General features: G+C 44.7%; 1 protein-coding gene across 1 annotated transcript; it reads right to left on the bottom strand.

Moving 5' to 3' along the window:
• Positions 1 to 368: 368 nt before the first annotated feature.
• Positions 369 to 21,490, bottom strand: LOC137380348 (uncharacterized). Its single transcript, XM_068052276.1, has 13 exons — positions 21,261 to 21,490; positions 19,995 to 20,039; positions 16,772 to 16,807; positions 14,424 to 14,468; positions 11,107 to 11,142; positions 9,609 to 9,644; positions 7,279 to 7,311; positions 7,058 to 7,129; positions 3,977 to 4,036; positions 2,308 to 2,343; positions 2,132 to 2,212; positions 512 to 547; positions 369 to 412 (listed from the first exon to the last, which is right to left on the bottom strand). Exons 1-11 carry the CDS (start codon positions 21,488 to 21,490, stop codon positions 2,152 to 2,154), a joined length of 690 nt encoding a protein of 229 aa, XP_067908377.1. The 3' UTR covers positions 369 to 412; positions 512 to 547; positions 2,132 to 2,151.
• Positions 21,491 to 21,609: the final 119 nt, after the last annotated feature.

The following is a 21,609-nucleotide window of genomic DNA, read 5'->3' as shown; positions in this document are numbered from 1 at the left end:
CAAGGAGGAAGCTTCCCATAATTCTGAATGACACTGGGTTAGAGGAAAGGTTGGAAACCATACTAGTTGGAAGTGGAAGGGATGGGAAAACACAAGGTTCTCAGCGCAACAAACGGCACAACCTTGGTTGTTTGACAGCAGAGGCGAGCACCCTCCACCCCCAACGTTTTGCTGAGTCTCAATCAGATTCCAACAGAAATGCCAGTACTAGGTAAAATAAAGAGACAGTGTCACACAAAAGGCAATAGGTCTCCATTTGAGCATTGCGCCTTTGGGACCCCCGCAGCAAATATAAGAATGTCTTTAGGATTATGCCTTGGAGATAAAGCGACTATGCACCCAACTAGAGAATATATGTAGATATTACTTGAAGTCCTCTCTCGCCAGGCCGACCCGGTGATCCAGTCTCTCCCTGTGAAAAAAAAAGCGACAGCATTTGGTTCTTTTGTGACTGAAATAAAAAAAACAAGGAACTGAAAACTCAAGAGAAATTCAGTTAAAAAGTGGTTACCGGCTTCCCTTCATCTCCTTTGTTCCCCTTTTCACCCTGGGGAAGAATGAAAACACGTTAGGTTTCTCAGCCCTTCACTAGTACAGACCTGTACTGTAGCCTGGTTTGATCTGTAGCACTCATGCCTCTGCAGCAGAATGGACTGTGGGCTCAAACCCTACTCCTGGACTTTAGCATGTCAGTGCAGCACTGTGGGAGTGCTACACTGTCAGGGGTGCTGTCCTTCAGGTGAGATATTAAATTCTGTCAGGCCTTGTTCAGACCCCATCTACCTGTCTCTGTGGCTTGGGTAGATGCTAAAGATCCCATGACACTAATTGAAAAAGAGTTTTTAAAAATTTATTTATTGATACAGCACTGAAACAGGCCCTTCGGCCCACCGAGTCTGTGCCGACCATCAATCACCCATTTATACTAATCCTACACTGATTCCATTTTCCTACCACATCTCCACCTGTCCCTATATTTCCCTACCACCTACCTATACTAGGGGCAATTACTAATGGCCAATTTACCTATCAACCTGCAAGTCTTTGGCATGTGAGAGGAAACCGGAGCACCCGGAGGAAACCCATGCAGACACAGGGAGAACTTGCAAACTTCACACAGGCAGTACCCAGAATTGAACCCGGGTCGCTGGGGCTGTGAGGCTGTGGTGCTAACCACTGCGCCACTGTGCCGCCCCTGGAAGGTCTTCCAGCGATAACGGTCAATATTTGGCTCTCACTGAACCACAGCACCACAAGAAACAGATTAAAGGAGTATTAATCCTCTGAGCCATTTGTTGCTACTCCATCTCCTCTTTCCCCAACTGTCTTTGAAACCCAAACTTTTGGTTTCATCAAATCACCGTATCTTGAGTTATTTCCTTTTCTCTGCTACCATTTTCAAACTTGCTTTCAATTAATACTCCCAATTTAAGACACAGGAGTAATCATTGGATCTGAGTGGTTTTAGCACATCCTTAGCATCAGTTCAAAGATGGACTGGGAAAATCGTTGCTTTTCCTGTCATTATATTTTTGTGCATCATTGTGGATCTGGATCGGCGCAGGCTTGGAGGGCCGAAGGGCCTGTTCCTGTGCTGTAATTATCTTTGTTTCTTTGTTATTCTGGGATAACATCTTCAATTCATTCTTGGGATATGGGGGTCACTGGCAAGACCAACATTTATTACCTAGATGCTCTGAGTAGCCTACTAGTCCACTTCAGAGGCAGTTAATAGGCGACTGGAGTGGAACTGGAGTCACATATAGGACTAGACTAGACTGGGTGAGAACAGAAGGTTTATTTCCCTGAAAGCATTCGTGAATCAGTTGGATTTCAATGACAATCCAACAGCTTATTTGTTGCATTTTGTTTATTATTTCCAGATTTTATTTTAAACTGAATTCAAATTCTCCTAACATTTATTGCTTTATTATCTGAAGTTTCTGCAATACTAGTCCAGTAACATAACTGCACTACCATACACTTATTTGCCATATCTCAAACAACTGGAAACAAACGAATCATCACCAGGTTCTGAACAGAGAGAATGTAATCAAAAGGGACCAACTTCAAAATGGATTTTGCACCAAACTAAATGCATCAAGAGCAGAGAGTACAAATCGGTCTTCACCTCTTTCCCTCGGGGTCCACTCAATCCAGGTGCTCCTGTTTTACCAGACTCTCCTTTCTCTCCACTTGCTCCACGATCTCCCTGCAACACAAGCCATCATTAGCCGCTGCTTACCCATTCAAAAGTTGAGTGTTTCGAGCCAGGTGAGGCTTTTGTCACTGTTGAGCATCACTTACCTTTTCTCCTGGTCTCCCAGAGAGTCCAATATTACCCTAAAATGAGATACAGGCAGGTTAGTATGGTAGCTCCAACTGTAGGGCAGGACCTACTGATAATACATCGCCCATTTGTGGGTTACAATAATAGAGAGGCTCGTAGACGGTAACATCACGGCTCATCCAGCCTATGATGCCATTTGTTCTCCACGCGAGCAAATAATCAATATTCCCTCTAAGCTGTGCGGTCACGCAGCCATTTGGGAATGTGCTACATAAGGGACAAAGAGACCGCGCACAAGCAGCGGTCCCTTTAAGACACGCGCATGCATGACCGTGTGGCTATCTTGAAGGGACTGCGCAATGCAACAGAATGGCCATGCACAATGAATGGACATTCGAGGGAACACTGGTCCTAATCACATTTATTCATCTTATTTCTGTATCCCTTCATCCCTCTTTTCTTCATCCACAATCCAATCTACTCCTGACTGTTGACAGAGTTTCTGCCTCAACCATTAACCCTGGAAGTAAATTTCACACCTTCAGAATTCTGTGTGAAGACGTTTCTGCTACCCTCTCTTCTAAATTTAGGTCGATCTATGGTCACTCGTTTTTGATCCCTCAACCACTGGAAATAGCCTGCTTCTATCTAACCAGTCCTGTGCTTTCAGAATTTGAAATGCTTCCATTTTATTGTCCTCTGACCTATCTTTTCTAACAAAAGAAGACACAATTTTCAAGTCTTTCCTCTTAGAAGGCAACATCCTAGTAAATCTGTATTGTATTCTCTCTAAAGTCTCAATATCATTCCTATAGTGAGGAGCCCAAATATGGCACGCATGGTCTAACTGAAGTCTTATTGGTGTTTTAGGCTCCTCATTACCTCTAGGTTTTTATATTCTATACATCTGAAATTCCATTAGCTTTTCCCTAGCAACCTGAGGTGCTGCCTTTAATGTCCTGTGAACCCGTACCCACAAATCCTGCTGTTCCTCCAATAGTACTGGGCCTATTTCCATTCAGACCAGATGCAGAATCATAGAATCATACAGCACAGAAGGAGGCCATTCAGACCATCCTATCTGTGCCAGCCTTTGAAAGAGCAATCTAATTAGTCCCATTCCCCTGATCTTTGCCCATAGCCCTGCAAATTTCTGGGCACCACATTTTAGGAGGGATATCCAGGCCTGAGAGAGGTGGATTACTAGAATGATATGAGGGAAGCTGGGCTTTAGTTACATGGAGAGACCAGAGAAACTGAGATTGTTCTCCTCAGAACAAAAAAGGTTAAGGAGAGATTTAATAGAGGTGTTCAAAATTACAAACGGTTTTGATAAAGTAAATAGGAAGAAACTGTTTCCAGTGACAGAAGGGTCAGTAACCAGTGGACTAAGATTTAAGGTAATTAGGGGAAAAAACTAGAAGGGAGATGAGGAGAATTTTTTTACTCAGTTGTTGTGATCTGCAACACACTGTCTGAAAAGGTGATGGAAGGAAATTCAACTTTCAAAAGAGAATTGTATAAATACTTGAAAATGAAAAAGAGTGATTGGGAAACAGCAGAGGGAGTGGGACTAATTAGATGGTTTTCAAAGAGCTGGCACAGACACAAAGGGCCAAATGGACTCCTTCTTAGCTCTATGATACTACAATCATTTTATTTAGAAAGAAGAGATTAAAGACTTACTCGGTCGCCTGGATCTCCTTTGGGTCCTGGTTGCCCTGGAATGCCATATCCAGGTTCGCCCTGTGCAAAATAAATGGTAAACATTGTGGAAAATTCCGAGCATTACCGGACAAAAAAAGACCCGGGTTCATCTCCAACAAAGGCAAAATACTGCAGATGCTGGAAACCTGAAATAAAAAGTGGAAATGCTGGAAATACTCAGCAGGTCAGGCAGCACCTGCAGAGAGAGAAACAGAGTTAATGTTTCACCTTGATTACCTAGAACTGGAAAAAGTTAGAAATGTAACAGGTTTTTAAGCAAATACAGAGACTGAGATGGGGAGAGGGGAGGAAAGAACAAAAGAGAAGATCTGTGATAGACTGCGAGGCGGGAGTGATTAAAAGACAAAATGGGATGATGGTGCAAGGAAAGGTAATGATACAAGTAAAGAAAGAAAAGATGGACCTGAAGGAGGTGTAAATGGCGCCAGCAGAATCATTACCAGCACCTGCTGTCTGAAAAAATTGGAGTATTGGTTATTGTTTATAATCCAGAAGGCCAGTTGGTGAATAATAGAACTGGAGCCAATATATTTATTTACAGAGTTACACATTACAAGCATACACCTCCCAATCCAACAGTTTCCATTTTTGTCAATCTATAGGGGCTCAAGTGAATCTCCAGCTGATGCCCACCACCTGCAAACAATTAAACACAATTAAAATACAAGTAACAGTTATAATCTAAAATTATTGAATCCAAATTTGAGTCTGGAAGACTATAAAGTCCGAGATCAATCTTGTTCACCTTCTACTGTCCTAGTAGTCACGTGATAGAATGTTTTCACTGAGCTGTTCAGTTAGAGTTCTTCTCCATACAAAGACTGATCAACCTTTGGAACGGGCTTCTGCATAGGGTAGTGGTGGCAAAATTCTTTCTCTTATTTAGGAGACGATTAGCATGCTGTGTTGGGAGAGAACTGTGGGTTTTTGGAGATGGCTGAGAGAAGATGGGTCAACCGGCTTTCTCCATTCATAATTAAATTGCTCCCCACATTGTCACCTTATGCGTTTAACTGGGCTCAGCAGAGTTAATAAGAATATGGTGTTGTGTGTACAAGAAATGCGATGATGAGAAAATATGGATTAAAACTGAAGAATTAAAAAATTGACTTAACCTTTTTTTAAAAAAGGACAATGCTGCTAAAAATAGCTGCCAAAGGTAATCGACCTGGCCTTTGTACATTCAAATTGTCTGACTGGGACAAAGAATTACTTTTTAAACTGAGAGAGGTCAATTACATCCAATCTGAAATATTCCTGAATTGAATGGGTTCCACTGAAACAAAGAAGATATAAAGCGGAAACATCATAACCAGATTATTCTCACCCTGAACCCATCAAGAGGCACTTTTGAATTGGATGGGATCTCCTGAAACAAAGAAGGTTTGAAGTAGCCACATCTTAGGCCACTGTTGATCACCACAGGGAGAGAGATCTAAATTTCCCAACAGAGACAAAGGTGTGAAACCATTTTTGATCTTAAAGGTATCTCCCTGAAGAGACAGAGAGACACAGACCCAGAAAAAAGCCCCACCAAGAAGGTATTTCCAGCTACAGGGCTGGGAGAAATCCAGTAAGTCAGAAGCGAAGCGCCCTGCTGCAGAATTCAACATTTTTACTTGTGCAGCAGTGAATTAGAAGTGATCCAGTGTCTTCAACTGAACTGTCAACCAAGAGAGAAACCTACATACACCCCAAGCCTGCAACCAATGAGCGCTCGACTTCTGAGAGAATTCAACAGGTTTACCGTGACCCCCGAAACCTACCCCACTTAAAACCACTTACCCCTTTTCCTCTCTACCTGTCTCTTCTTGTGTGTGTGTGTGTGTCTGTGCGTGCGTGCGAGAGAATGCATAAGTAGATAAGGTTGTGACTATTTCGGGTTCAGGGGTATTGATCAATAAATAATTGCTTTTCTGTTTTAAACCTCCAAGAAAACCTGTCGCTGTCTGTTTATTTGACAAATAAAACACAATGCAGTTAAACCCTAATAACAACACACTTGCTGAGGTCAGGTGGGAGTAGAACAGTGGGAATCACCCACACCCCTCACCCCATGGCCGTAACAATAGGAAATGGGAGCAGAGCTTGGCTATACAGTCCCTCAAAGCCGTGGTGCGATTCAATAAGATCACGGCTGATCCATTTCCCCAACCTATCCACATATTCTTCAGTTCCCTGAGAGCCCATTAGAATTGTGTTCATATTGATTTGGAACTTTTCACTCTGAGATCTTTGAATCCAACAATTTGGGAGTCAGACTCCATTCCATAGTAATATAAACGCAAAATACTGCAGATGCTGGAAATCTGAAACAAAAGCAAAAAGTGCTAGAAATACTCAGCAGGTCTGGCAGCATCTGTGGAGAGAGAAGCAGAGTTAACGTTTCAGATCAGTGACCCTTCAGCAGAACATCAGAGTTCCATTCCATAGTAACTGTTTCCAGGTGCAACTTTTGGGCAATTTAAAGCAGAGCTCTTGGTTTCAAAAATAAGAAGCTCCAAGGACAAGGTAACCTAAGACTCAAAATATCAAGAAAAACAGACGTGGGCCTAGATGGAAAGCAGCACAGGAATAACCCTTACCGGCTCATATTGATTTCGGTTCAGTGATATCTATTACTGAAAACTGATACTAGGTGCAGCAGGAAGAAACCAGAACCACTCCAGAAGTTGATGCTGCCTTCTTCAATATGAAGCAACTGGTGGAGTATTAAACAGCTGTGTCTCCAACAGGAGTGGATGCACGACTCACAGCCTGTCACGGTTTGCCCTCATAGCAATGGTTTAGGCCGTCCTTACGCTTTACGCTCTGAGCAACTGGCCCTTCTGAGCTATTAAAGCACCGAGAGCTTTGCAAAATGGAATACGCTAAAGAAAATTATTGCAATGCAAAAGCTGAGGAACAGACAGTGATCAGCACACAACAACCTATCTTCTGTATCCACACCTGCGCTGAAGTTCTAAGTGCACACAGTCTCCCCCTGGTTCCTCACACACATGTGTTGTGGGAGCTGATTCTCTGTCATTTCTGCCTCACCTTATCGCCCTTCTCTGCTGGGTTTCCCTTCGCTCCTTTCTCCCCTTGGGCTCCTGGGGGTCCTCGCTGACCCTACAGGTAAAGAAAAAGAAAACTATTGTAAAAGCAAGAATACACAGTGCTCACCCAATTCCTAAAAAACTGAGAAGGTGCAGTTTAAGAGAACAGATGACACTGGGTACCAGAGAAGACCAGATATAGAAAGGAGAGACTGCTTTTACCTGGTCACCTTTACTTCCTGACGGGCCAGTGATCTGGAGCAGAACGAAAGAGTTGGCACAGTTAGAAAAACCCATTCAGATCTAGACTGTAACATGCTTTTAGAAACACTGTCTACTGTACAACAACTGGCACCTTTAATCATCCCAAGGCTTTGGACTGGGTGGGGGAGGGTGCAAGCAGGAACCTGCAGAGTTAGGGCCACGGAAGCATTTGAAGTTCAACGCGTTGGGGAACAAGGTGGGAATGCAGATCAGCAAGTGTGCGTGCAATGGATGAACGGGCAGAAAATGGGAGGTGGAGACCGTGCAGTAAAAGTTGGCATGTTGCAGGTTTAACGTATAATCCCAGCAACATCAGTGTCAATTCATCTTTTCAAAAAGGAGCCGAACAAATATCTGCTGAGAGCAAAGTTGAAGGTTATACAGTTTATGTCATCCTGGGTTTGAGGGATGGGAGGGAAGTAGGAGGGGGGAAAAAACGTGTGCATGGAGGGCATGCTGAATAGTGAAGATGTCTGGTGGGGGTGAGGGGACTGTCAGGTTAGTGCTGCAAAAAGGTTGCTTAGATGTTTTGGAGAGGCTCAGATGGTCCATGCTAGGGCTGGTGGAGAAAGTCAGATACCTATGACTGCAACAGAACTGCTATGAATACAGTCCTGGAATGGGAGGGTGGGCTGTGATAATGACCACATTGTTTGTTGGTCTGAAAATCATTCTTTGGATATGACTGATTCACACTTGACCAATAACATCAGGGTTTGCACCATTCAATTAGCAATACAGCTAGGACCTTGCAATTATACAGGTTATACAAACACAATCACATACAATTTTTTTTTACATAACCTAGATTCACATCCATTTGAACTGGAGTTAAATATTTTTCACACTACAGCACCATCAAACGTCTACTTGCATCATTACCTTTTCTCAGTAGCTGCCATCTGTCAAAACTTAATGGGATTACAGCCCTTGAATTTTTTTTGCGGTTAAACAGGAAACTCAAGTGTTAGCATTCCCAGTGTAACCCTTCAATCTCACGAAGGGTTACACCTGAAGATTTACCTGTCTTTTCTCTTCCCAGATCTGACTGAGCTGCAGATGTTGTATTTCCAACTGTTTCTGTTACAACTTTACAGCAGTTTGTATTTATAGTGCCGGAGTTCACATATTTTCTGCATGTTATTATTATTATTTAGAGATACAGGCCCTTCGGCCCACCGAGTCTATGCCAACCAACAACCACCCATTTATACTAATCCTACGTTGATCCCATATTCCCACCACATCCCCACCTTCCCTCAATTCTCCTACCACTTACCTACACTAGGGTCAATTTACAATGGCCAATTTACCTATCAACCTGCAAGTCTTTGGCTGTGGGAGGAAACCGGAGCACCGGGCGGAAACCCACGCAGACACAGGCAGAACTTGCAAATTCCACACAGGCAGTACCCAGAATTGGACCCGGATCGCTGGAGCTGTGAGGCTGCGGTGCTAACCACTGCACCACTGTGCCGCCCACTGTATTGAGAGAAGACGTGGCTCAGTGCCAACACAGGTCGTCACGCTCATCAGATCAAATTGCTTTCTGCCTCAACCAGTTTTGGGGGAGAGGACGAAAGTTGCAGAATAAAAATGGTGATGTACAAGCAGCAAAAGCTGAAAATACATAAGCAGGTGAGAAATTCCGGTTTTGACCTTTCATTGACCTCTCCCATTGACCCTTTGGAGACTATTGGAAACCAGAGATTAGGTTTTCCTATGCATGCACAGAAAACTGGGTCTGCACCTTTCAACTGAATACCAACTATTTGCATTTCTCTAGCACCTGTAACATCCTGAGCTGCTTAACGGAGGCACAATCAAATGTCAAAATGAACTCAGCCTCAATTGGGCCTATAAGGCAGTGGGAACAAGGGAGTTGAACACATCTTGACATCATCCTGCCACTATCCAGATGCATGTACAAGTATCTTTAATTGATGCGCAGGTTTTCTTAAATGCCTCACTTTTACTAATGTTATAGATTGAGAAAAAGTAAATGGAGGGCACACATTGATGATCATTGGAAAAAAGAACCGGAGAGGAGATGAGGAGATTTTTTTAAAATGCAGTTGTTACGATCTGGAATGCACTGCCTGAAAGGCTGATGGAAGCAGATGCAATAGCAACTTTCAAGTACTTGAAGGGGAAAAATGTGCAAGGCCATAGAAATGGAGCAGGGGAGTGGGAGTAGTTCAATAGCTATTTCAAAGAGTGGGCACAGGCAGGAGAGGTCGAGTGGCCTCCTTCGGTGCTGTTTTATTCTATGATTCGATGATACTTACAGACCGTCCTGGTTCTCCTTGTCTCCCCTCATTTCCCTGTTGACGAAACACATTGAGAACTGTTATTAAATACATATCAATTCACAGAGAGCAACGATGACTTGATATCATGAAGACATACCCGGATACAAGCGACTGAAAGGCATCACATGAGAGCAAAGGGATTAGGGACAGTAAATTATCCATGAAGGTGGGGTGCAGAGATTGAAATCTGATCTCACTGTAAGACACATAACCCATGCAGCTGAAGTCGAGAAATGGAGTGGGCATAAAGGACAGCCTTGTTACTAGGATTTCTGCAAAGTTTAACATTGGATGCATGAAATGTTTACAGAGAGAAAGACAGGCGTGCATTTAAATAGCGCCTTACATGACAATCGCTTTACAATCAATGAAGTACTTTTGAAGTGTAATCACTGTGGTAATATAGGAAATGCAACAGACAATTTGTGCACAGCAAGCTCCCACAAAAAAACAATGTGATAATGACCAGATAATCTGTTTTACAGAGTTGGTTGAGGGACAAATATAAACCATGACACACAAAAAATTGGCCATTAGCAATTGCCCCTAGAATAGGTAGGTGGTAGGGAAATATAGGGACAGGTGGGGATGTGGTAGGAATATGGAATTAGTGTAGGATTAGTATAAATGGGTGGTTGATGGTCGGCACAGACTTGGTGGGCCGAAGTGCCTGTTTCAGTGCTGTATCTCTAAACTAAACTAAACTAAACAAATAGCACTGTGGGATCGTTAACATTCATTCCAAGAGGGCAGATGGGGTCTTGGTTCAATGTCTCATCCAAAAAGCAGCATAGCACTCCCTTAAAACTGCCCTAGAGCATCAGCCTTAATTTTAAGCTCAGCTTTACTAGAATGGGTCTTGAACCTACAATCATCTAATGTAGAGACAAGAGTGCAACCCACTGAGCCACAGTTGACATACAGAACCCATAAGGAGTGCAATAGTAAAGTTAATTGCAGTGGATTGACACTGACACACTAAATAAGCCCTAGTGACAACTTTAGTCACATCAATTTTGCGTTTAATCAGGAAGGAGGTGATTTACTGACACTAAGGTTTCTGGGGAAGATCGGTACAGGCCAGAGATTGGAAGCTGCATTGGAGGTCAGTACAGGAAGGCTGAGCTGCCCAGTTCGTGGGTCAGCAGTTTCTCCCTCTGGTGTTCACAATACCGCCTGGGATGGCACTGTCTGCGGAGTCAACCGGTGGAGCAACTATTCTGTTGGGCCTGAGAAGCTACAGAGAAAGTCGATGGAGAGATCAAGTAAATGCAGTGTTAGACAATGATGGTTGAATCATTCATAAAACAAGGAACGGAGACGCCTTTCTTCAACATATAGTTGGGGGAAATCAGTGTACCAGAGGAAGAGGAAGTTGACAAGAGCTGAATGTGTTGTATGTGTGGAGTGGACCTCAGTGGCAGTAAAAGATAGATGGGCCGAATGGCGTTCCAACTTCAAATGACGTTCTCACCTTTTCACCTCTGGGACCACTGGGACCTGGCAATCCCTATTCAAAGAAACAAAATTCTGGAATTACTACAAGAATAACACAAGATGTTCAGCAGGTATTTCTGACTTGCCTAGTTTCGACGTATGTGCACAGATACATATATTAAGCTGCCAAGGCCAACTAGCTGTCTTGGTGGGACTCGGCACTTCGGTAGAAGCAATTTCCCATTTGTTGCCTTAAGATGAGAGATTCCTTAAAGGGGAAATGTTAAAGGGGGAAGTGTATTGGCACATTGGGGGTGATGTTCAACTGCTGGCTGGTCGTTTCTCGCCTGAAGCAGTCAGACATCGGGGGAGGATGAGTGGATAGGGCACCCCATTGATGCTCAATGTCCAGAATGCCATGCTCAGGAGATTCCTGCGCATAGTGTTGCCAAACACTCAACATTTTGCTTGTAAATCCCACAATCTATGGAGCATTTTCTTTAAAAAAAAACACATTTGCAATTTATGCTGGAAACTGAACGTGTCAAAGATTGTATTTTAATTTTCCACATTTTGCGCATTGGAAAACTGCCCACAAATCATGAAGTGTGCAAGGGAGGAGTGGGAGCTGCTGAAATTGGCTGGTATTTTTTAAGCCAAGAGGAGTAACTCTCAATCCAAACGTGCAAAGCTTTGACAGGTCCTTCACGGAGAGGGTTTTCTTAAGTAAACGTTGCGCAGACTCTCTAGTGGCATCAAATGAGCATGTTCACCAGAAAACATTCCAACTCTCAATGGGAATTGCCCAGAAACTCCATTCCCTGTTGGAGTGGAATTCGAAGGCTATGTTGGTGGATGCACGAGAAACTAGGGTGTAATACTGATCTGCTGGGTTTCTGGTCTATCCACCAAGCCATCGCAAGTTCCGATCAGGTGGGACTGGGGCAGGGGGGCTGGGCGCTACATCTGACCAACTGTAGTGTTGGAAACATCCTCTGAAGCATCCCAGTCACAGCTGATTAGTGGTACTGTATGGAAGAAGGTATGGGAGGGTCACCTAGAGCCAGCTCAGTCTGATCTACCAAACCTGTCAAGATGTCACCACTTCATTCTTCAGACCTTGGCAATGACTGCGGGGAACTGTCCTCTCAGTAACTGGATCACTCGCTATAAAGCGGGGCTGTCCAATCTTTTTGCGGGGGGAGGGGGGGGCACATTACAATTTTTGTCTTACACAGCCCGCTGGTAAGACAGTTTCGGAAAGGTTAAGGCATTAAAAACTGGGCTTACTATTAATCAAAACATCAACAAATATACATGTTTGTGAATAAGTTTTAAATGAGAAGACTAATTTATTGACTTACTTTCTCATCACTATGTTGGACACTGATTTAGTGAGATACCTGGCGTTTTTTGCTTGCACTAGTAGTAAATGTTTTCCTGCATGGTTTATGTAGTGATGCGGAGTGTTCCGGATAGATGTCATTCTGTTGGGCGTGATCTTAATCATTCTCTCTCTCTCTCTCTCTCCCCTGCATCGCCCCATCTGTGTTGTTCCCCATTCTGTGTCATCCTCACTCTCTGTGTCCCTCAATCCCCCCTCTTTCTCTCTGTCCCCATTTATCTCTCTCTCTCTCTGTCCCTTTCTCTCTCTCTCTGTTCCCCCCTTTCTCTCTGCCCCCCTCGCTCTCTCTGCCCCCTTCTCTCTCTCTCTGCCCCCTTCTCTCTGTCCCTCTACCCCCTTTCTCCCTCGCTCTCTGCCCCCTTTCTCCCTCCCTCTGTCTCTCCCTGTCCCCCTTTCTCTCTCTCTCTGCCTCCTTTCTCTTTCTCTCTGCCCCCCTTTCTCCCTCTCTCTCTCTGTCCCTCTTTCTCTCTCTCTCTCTCTGTCCCATTTCTCTCTCCCTGTCCCCCCTTCTCCCTCTTTCTCTCTGTCCCTCTCTGGCGTGTTCTGACTTTTTCTTAAAAGGCACACCAGAAAATCCCAAGTCTGTTTGAAGTTGGGAAACCACCCAATGTCAGCAGCTGTCAGCTGTGAAACTAACTTGCGGTCTTTTTTAAAAGCCAGGCTGACAACGAGAAATTTTTCATCTCCAATCATGGACCCCTGGTGAGGATGAAGAACGGCCCCGGGTACAGCTTGCATCTGTGGGCCGGATGGAAACGTTTGGTGGGCCGAATCCTGGCCCTCAGGCCGTATTTTGGACAACCCTGCTATGAAGGCCGAGTCTTTCCAATGCTACAATACAGTTCTCATATTTAGCTCAAACCATCTCTCTGCCTATCACATGATTGGCAATTTCTCAGCTCTAATCGCTACATCTCTCTCTTGTCACCGTACTCATCACCATTTTATCAAGACATATATCTATTACCCCTTTGAACTTACAACTCTGCTTCTCTTTCCACAGATGCTGCCAGACCTGCTAAGTGGTTCCAGCATTTCTTGTTTTTATTACCCCTTTGAACTTGTCTTTCTTGCTTCTCCAGTCCACATGCTCTTCCTGTTGCCCTGCATTCTCACCCCCATTGAGATCAGAAGTGATCTCCAACACTAATTTGATTTTTTCCAGAATCTCAAACCATGGAACCCCTTACACTTCCAATTCTTTTTTCTTAGTTGACGGGCTTTTAAAAGCCAAGTTTAGCATCGCCTAATCGCTAACTCTTGATATATCTCATCTTATTTTTATTCGTTATTGGGATGTGAGTGTCAGTGGAAAGGTCATCATTTATTGACCATCCCCAATTGCCCTTGAGCAGGTGGTGGTGAGCTGCCTTCTTGAACTGCTGCAGTCCATGTGGTGCAGGTACACCCACAGTGTTGTTAGGAAAGGAGTTCCAGGATTTTGATCCAGCAACGGTGATATAGTTCTAAGTCAGGATCTTGTGTGACTTGGAGGGTAACTTGCAGATGGTGGTGTCCCCATGTGCCTGCTGACCTTGTCATTCTAGGTGGTAGAGGTCACAAGGTTTGGAAGGTGCTGTCGAAGGAGCTTTGGCGAGTTGCTGCAGTGCATCTTGTAGATGCACCAGTGGTGGAGGGATCTGGTGATAATCAAGTGGGCTGCTTTGTCTTGGATGGTGTCGAGCTCCTTGAGTGTTTTTAGAGCTGCACTCATCCAGGCAAGTGGAGAGTATTCCATCACACTTCTGACTTGTGTCTTGTAGATGGTGGACAGGCTTTGGGGAGTCAGGAGGTGAGTTACTAGCCACAGAATTCCCAGCCTCTGACCTGCTCTTGTAGTCACAGTATTTTAACCCATTTCCTATCCATTTTGCCCTTGCTGCCATTCTGCACTACGGCCTTTGACCCTTCACCTATAAAAGAAATAGGGAGAGTGGGACAGTACTTACAACTGATCCCGGCACACCAGGTGGTCCATGTTGTCCTCGATCTCCCTAATAACAGAAATATTGAACCGTTACCAAGATTTCTGGATGGACTGCAATGTTTTTCACAATCAGAATAGTAAGCATCAAGATGTATCAGTGAACACTACAAGGGGATATTTTGCTGTAAACCAATGCCTTGTAAAGGGAGCCGAGTGTCCCAGAACCAGTGAGTTCTGAGCCCAGCCACATTGGAATCTGGTCCTTCATTGCTCACACACCTACCCTGTGTACATCAAGAGGCAGCTGGTGATCAAATAAAAGAGAAAGTCAGCCACTCTGTAATGGCTCGCCCTATTGAGCAACAAAGTGATTCCTGACAACGCAGCAGCCTGCTGCCATCATTAGAGTGCACCAAGCCGCACACATGTGCAGCTACAGCTTGCCAGGACTAAGTTGCGCCTGCGCGGGATGACATCATTGCGCAGTACCAACATCATCGCGTACCCGCGCCTGGTCCATCTTTGCATATGTACGATAAAGCGTCATTGGGTATCCAGTCCTGCACTCGGCTGGAGGGAGTGGCTGAATGCAAGACTTTGAGGCTGGAACTCGATCCCCGTCACTCACTCCCGCCCCACTCGCCGCTCTCCCACCTTGGCAACTCGCTGCAGGCCTCGACGCTTCCTCCCCTCAGCCACTTGCTCCAGACCTCGCTGCTTCCCCCCACTCCCTTGGCCGATTGTTCTTCACTTCACACCACCCTGCTCTCCCGCCGCTCGCTCCCCGCCCGCACCCACTAGCTCTAGGCCCTGCCGCTTGCCTCCTCTCGGCCACTCGCTCCTACATCGTCCCATCACCCCTCGCGGCCCACCTTGTTTCTTCGGGCGGCGCATGGAGACTGATCAAACGTGGGAGCGAGTGGCCGAGAGCAGGGACGCGGCACGGCCTGTAACTAGCAGCTGAGGGGGGCGGGGGGGGGGGGGGTGGGGGTGTGGCGCAGGGAAGCGGGGAGCGAGCAGCCGGAAAGCGGGGTGGCGCGAGCGAGGAACAATCGGGCAGGGGAGCGAGGGAGAGTAGCGAGGTCTGGAGTGAGCGGCTGAAGGGGGGAAGCAGCCGGTCAGGAGGAGGGGAAGAAAGCGAGTTGCCGAAGGGGGAGAGTGGCCATTGGGGTGGGAACTAGTAGTTGCATTCGGGTGAAATCAGTCCTGGTTAGTCATATAAACGAATCACAATAATGAATTGGCAGCACATTTAATACTCTGCCCGATTTTCTTTTCCATCGATCAGGGTGCCAATTCATTGTCTTCCAATGGAACTTCAATCATAAAATTCCTTTTGTATTTAATAGGCTAACTGGAATATTAAATGGATCTGAGCATTACAATTAGTATCCAAGGACTACATAGCAGCATATTTCTGGGCTTCCATCTAACTTAATGTAAGGTTAGTTTGCTAGAACGATCTAGCCATATGCATTTCCTGTGATAAATTGAGCAGCGCCATCTTTAATCCTGGCAGCTGCCTGAACGTTGCAGACACTGATATTCCACTTGAAGAGTCTGCATTTGTGCATGTGCAAGTACTGCGCCACTTAGTGGTTGCACTGTCAGCAAACACAGCCATTGAGTAATGTCTTCATTCACTGCCTGCTTCAGGCCCTGCGGTTTCTGACACTAAAAGGCTAAAAATGAAATAATGATACAGGTTTTAGAATCTACATATGCAGCACATAGATCTCGTTTTTGTTTATTTTCTTCCCCTCTCAGTAGTGAAACAGAGCAGTGCAGTGTCTGAACAGTGCAGTTTCCCTGTTGTTAAATCGAGAGAAAAAAGGAGAAAGGGTAATAAAAAAGTAAGAGGGAGACAGTGATAAAAAGAGAGTTAAAAAGAGAAAGAAAAAGAAATGGAAAGAAGAGGAAGAGATAGAGTAAAAGAAAAAGAAATGGAGAGAGAAAGGGAAAAAGAGAGAGAATGAGAGAGAGAAAGAGAGTAAGAAGGATAGACGACTGGCTGATTTGCATCTATATAGTCTCTTTCATGGTGTCAGGATGTCTGAAAGCACTTTTGCAGCCATTGGTGTTGAAGTGTAGTCACTGTTGTAGGAACCAAACTCTGTGGAATTCTCTACCCCAGAGGGCTGTGGAAGCTCAATCATTGAGCATGTTCAAGACAGAAATTGACAGATTTCTGGATACTGATGACATCAAGGGATATGGGGATAGTGGAGAAAAATGGCGCAGATGTAGATGATCAGCCAAGATCTGTTTGAATGGTGCAGCAGGCTCGATGGGCTGAATGGCCTACTCCTGCTCCTATTTCCTATGATCCTAAATGCCAACATTGCTTTCAGACTGACAGTGCTTACTTACCTTAAGGCCTGGTGATCCTGGTACTCCCCTGTCTCCCTGCGAAAAGTGAACAACGCAATTAATTACAAGACTCTTCGATTTTGTCCATTTAAATAACAATTTGGAGAGGCCCATTAGCAGAACAAACGTACATTCCATCTGGAATCCATTACAGTCTTCGATACAGCAAAGCTGCTGTATGTATTGCATGCAACGGCAGGCGATATGGGTTTGTTGATGACAGGAGCATCCAACCATTGTCCAGGGGCACAGAAAATAGCACACAGTGGAAAATAACAACAACTACTTGTATTTATATAGCGTCTTTAACATAATAAAATGCCCCAAGGCGCTTCACAGGGGCGTTATAAAACAAAATATGACACCATGCCACATAAGGTCAGATGATCAAAAGCTTGGTCAAAGAGGTAGGTTTTAAGAAGTGTCTTAAAGGAGGAAAGTGATGTAGAGAGGCGCAGGGGTTTAGGGAGGGAATTCCAGAGTTTAGGACCAGGGCAACTGAAGGTGCGGCCATCAATAGTGGAGTGATTAAAATTGAGGTGCTCAAGAGGCCAGACTTAGAGGAGCGCAGATATCTTGGAGGGTTGTGAGGCTGGAGGAGATTACAGAGATAGGGAGAGGCAAAGACGTGGAGGGATTTGAAAACAAGGATGAGAATTTTAAAATCAAGATGTTGCTTGACTGGGAGCTGATATAGGTCAGCGAGCACAGAGGTGATAGGTGAACGGGATTCGGTGCGAGTTAAGACACGGGCAGCAGAGTTTTGGATGACCTCAAGTTTACAGAGGGTAGAATGTGGGAGACCAGCCGGGAGTGCGTCGGAATAGTCAAGTCTAGAGGTAGCAAAGGCATGAATGAGGGTTTCAGCAGCAGATGAGCTGAGACAGGGGCGAAGTCGGGCGTTGTTATGGAGGTGGAGCAAGGCAGTCTTAGTGATGGTGTGAATATGTGGTTAGAAGCTCATCTGGCAGTCAAATATGGCACCAAGGTTGCGAATAGACTGGTTTACTCTCAGACTGTTGCCAGGAAGAGGGATGGAGTCGGTAGCTAGGGAACAGAGTTTGGAGTGGGAATCGGTAACAATGGCTTCAGTCTTCCCAATATTTAATTGGAGGAAATTTCTGCTCATCCAGTAGGGCATGTCAGATAAGCAGTCTGATAATGAAACTACAGTGGAGGAGTTGAGAGAGCTGGTGGTGAGATAGAACTGGGTATCATCAGCATGCGTGTGACAACTTATATTGTGCTTTCAGATGATGTCACAGAAGGGCAGCTTGTAGATGAGAAATAGGAGGGGGCCAAGGATAGAACCTTGAGGGATACCAGAGGTAATGGTGCGGGAGTGGGAAGAGAAGCTATTGCAAGTGATACAAAAGCTTCTGATGGAAAGTCATTGACCTGAAACATTTACTCTGTTTCTTTCTCTACAGATGCTGCCTCACCTGCTGAGCATTTCCAGCACTTTCTGTTTTCACTGCAAGTGATTCTCTGGCTGCGATTAGATAGATAAGAATGGAACCAGGTGAGGGCAGTCCCAACCCAGCTGGACAACAATGGAGAGGTGCTGGAGGAAAATGGTGTGGTCAACCATGTCAAAGGCTGCCGCTGAGTTGTGAAGGATAAGGAGGGATAGCTCACCTTTGTCACTGTCACGTAGGATGTAATTTGTGATTTTGAGAAGAGCCATTTTGGTGCTGTGGCAGAGGTGGAAACCTGATTGCAGGCATTCAAACACGGAGTTCCGGAAAAGATGAGAACAGATTTGGGAGGCGACAACACGTTAAGGACTTTGGAGAGGAAAGGAAGGTTGGAGATAGGGCAGTAGTTTGCAAGGATGGAGGGGTCAAGCATTGTTTATTTGAGGAATCTGGTGATGACGGCAGATTTAAAGGAGAGAGGGACAGCACCTGAAGAAAGAGTGCTGTTTCCAATATCAGCTAACATGGGGACCAGGAAGGGAAGTTCAGTGATCATCAGTTTAGTGGGAATAGGATCGAGGGAGCAGGAGGTGGGTCCCATGGACAGGATGAGCTAAGAGAAGGCATATGGAGAGATAGGAGAGAAGCTAGGGAAAGGTGTGAGTTCAGGCCTAGGGCAGGGGGAGCATTATAGGACGTTTGGAATAGCTTGTATGTGTAGATAATTAGTCAAGTCACCTTGTAAGGTCCTACTTAATCTGTGGCCTCAACACGCTCTGCAATAGTGCAGCAGATCAAGGTCCCAGCAGCAACTTCATACCTGCTAAATTCCTGGCTTCAATTGTGCTCTTCTGCAGAGGCACCAAATGGTGAATAGGCAACGGGGGAATGGAATCACAGTGAGATCAAATTTTCATGCAGAGGTTAAAGCAGGTTGCGGAGCTGTCCTTCCACACTGGAGTACACACTGGTATTCTACCAAACAACTTATTCTGTAATGAGTTCTGATGACGGTTGTCACCTTTACAGATGTTTACACATACTGATGGACCAGCTGGTGTGCTTCCAGTTTCTTTCTGTAGCACCATTTAGGAAATAACATTAACTTTATATCATTTCCTTTATTAACGTTGCAGAATTGGATGCTTTTTCCCATTTCAGACACTCAGCGCCTGCATCAAGCATACGGAGGTAAGGTACAGCATTCACAAAGACAGTAAATCTCCCTTTGTTCTGCCCCAACAATGTGCCTCAGTTCCGAATTCCCAACATGAGTGAGACTGCCAATGTATAGATTGAGACTGAAACTGTCTTAACAGGGACCGTTACAGCCTACAGACAGCACAGACTTTTCCCCCTCGTTAGTTGGGGCTGGATTGAACCAAGGTCCCTCAGCATCTAACCCAGTTCACCTCACTAGTTCATTCCTTGACATGAATGTTTGTATTATTGATTTTTAAAAATTTATTAATTCACTGCATGAGGGTGTCGCTGGCAAGGCCTATTGCCCATCCCTCTGTTGCCCTTGAGAAGGCGATGCTGAGCTGCCTTCTTGAACCGCTACAGTCCGTGTGGTGTAGGTACACCCACAGTACAGGTAGAGGGGAGTTCCAGAATTTTGACCCAGTCACAATAAAGGAATGGTGATATATTTCCAAGCCAGGATGTTGTGTGACCTAGTAGAGGTCAATGGTTTAGTAAGTGCTGTCAAAGAAGACTTGGTGGGTTGCTGCAGTGCATCTTTACATATATGGCATTACAAAATCCCATATAAAGGATTGTAAGACCTGGGAGAAATCACTTACCCGGGATCCTGGTGAACCAGTCGCACCTGGCTGGCCTCTGTCTCCCTGTCCATCAAAAAGAAAAACAAGAGCTCCTGTTAAATATCCAACTGGAATAATAAGACTTTGCTCCTTTTCGGTTAGAGCTGTTTCATTCACTCCCTCGTGTCTTTCTAATTCTTTACACAGGCAGTTTGAGATGACCTTAGTGTATCACCTGCCCTTTTCCCAGTTTTACAACCAGAAATACCCTATCCCAGGGTATTAAGCCCGGGAGTTTTGCTCAAGCTCGAAGCATATTTAACCTATGACATTTACCTGTTCTTTTCTCCTCCCTACCCCTCTCTCTTGATTTAATTGGTCCAACAAAGAAACTCTCCTTTTCCCTGCACCTAAGAGTCATAGAGTCATTACAGAATTGAAGACGGCTATTTGGCCCATCAAGTCCAAACCGGCTCTTTGTAGAGCAATTCAGTCAGTCCCATTGCCCTGCTCTATCCCCTTAGCCCTGCACATTTATCTCAATTGCCCACCCAATTTACTTTTGAAATCATTGATAGTCTTCGCTTCCACCACCCTTGTGGACAGCGAGTTCCAAAAATGTTAACCTGTCTTCCCTATTTTCAGATACCACCAGATCTGTAGTGAAATTCCAGCATTTTCCATTCTTATCCCAGGTTTTATGCATTTGCATTTTTTTTTTCTTTTTGTATCTCCAACGGGCCAGATTTTGTGGTCAGTGGGGCCAGCTGTTCATTACATTTGCACTTTGCCTATAGACTTTCCATGGGATTTTGCACTGGAATTTGCTGTCAGAAAACTAGCCAAAAAGCATAGCGTCCTCTACAAGGCATCTGGAACCTGAGTGTCTGAGGCAAACAGCTATGTTATCTCCTTAACCAATCAGATTGTAGAATCATCAATCAGCAGTGCAAAGTCTAAACCAGGAAGCGTCAGTTAGGATATTTAATTCAATGTCAAATCAGGCACAGAAAGCAAAATAAAGTGAGGGAAAGAAATACTGGATTAAGAGAGGTGAAAGATAGAGAAAAAAGCAAAATGAAGTTTACATTTTTCTATTTAAAAAAATATCTCAACCAATAATTAAAATCTGAAGGAATGAGACTCCACACTTGTAAAAGTTAATTTTCTGTGCCAGAGAGGTTGTTTGGCAGTAATTAAGATTTATCACACTGTTAAAAGGATATTTACACTGGAATGGGCAGGTCCTAACTTTTTTTGGTGAGTTTAGTTGCCATCTCTGAGGCAAACACAGCCAATTCACACTGTTCCATGTGTTTCAATGCTGAGTTTCCCGGTGAGATACTGGTGTAAAGTAGCTTCTGGAGGAGCAGCGACTTCCTGGTTTCCAGGTTTAACAGTGCAGTGGATGGAAGCTGCTGTCTGATTTCCATGTAAATAATGGTGAAGGCTAATAACCTCATCACTATTTCTACAGAAAATCTGTGCCTACTGAGATAAGAAGGACTTGCATTGTGGGTCCAGTATCTCTCCATACTTACGCTTTGGTTAAAAAAAAAAGCTGACTATCAAGCAGAACTCTGCAATATTAATCCACACTCATTAATTTGGCCTATGACCCTCCATATACAACATTTTTCCAACCCCTACTAGC

This window comes from Heterodontus francisci, chromosome 19 (genome assembly GCF_036365525.1).
Source record: "Heterodontus francisci isolate sHetFra1 chromosome 19, sHetFra1.hap1, whole genome shotgun sequence".
Taxonomy (NCBI): domain Eukaryota; kingdom Metazoa; phylum Chordata; class Chondrichthyes; order Heterodontiformes; family Heterodontidae; genus Heterodontus; species Heterodontus francisci.
This window is presented reverse-complemented; position numbering and strand designations above follow the sequence as displayed.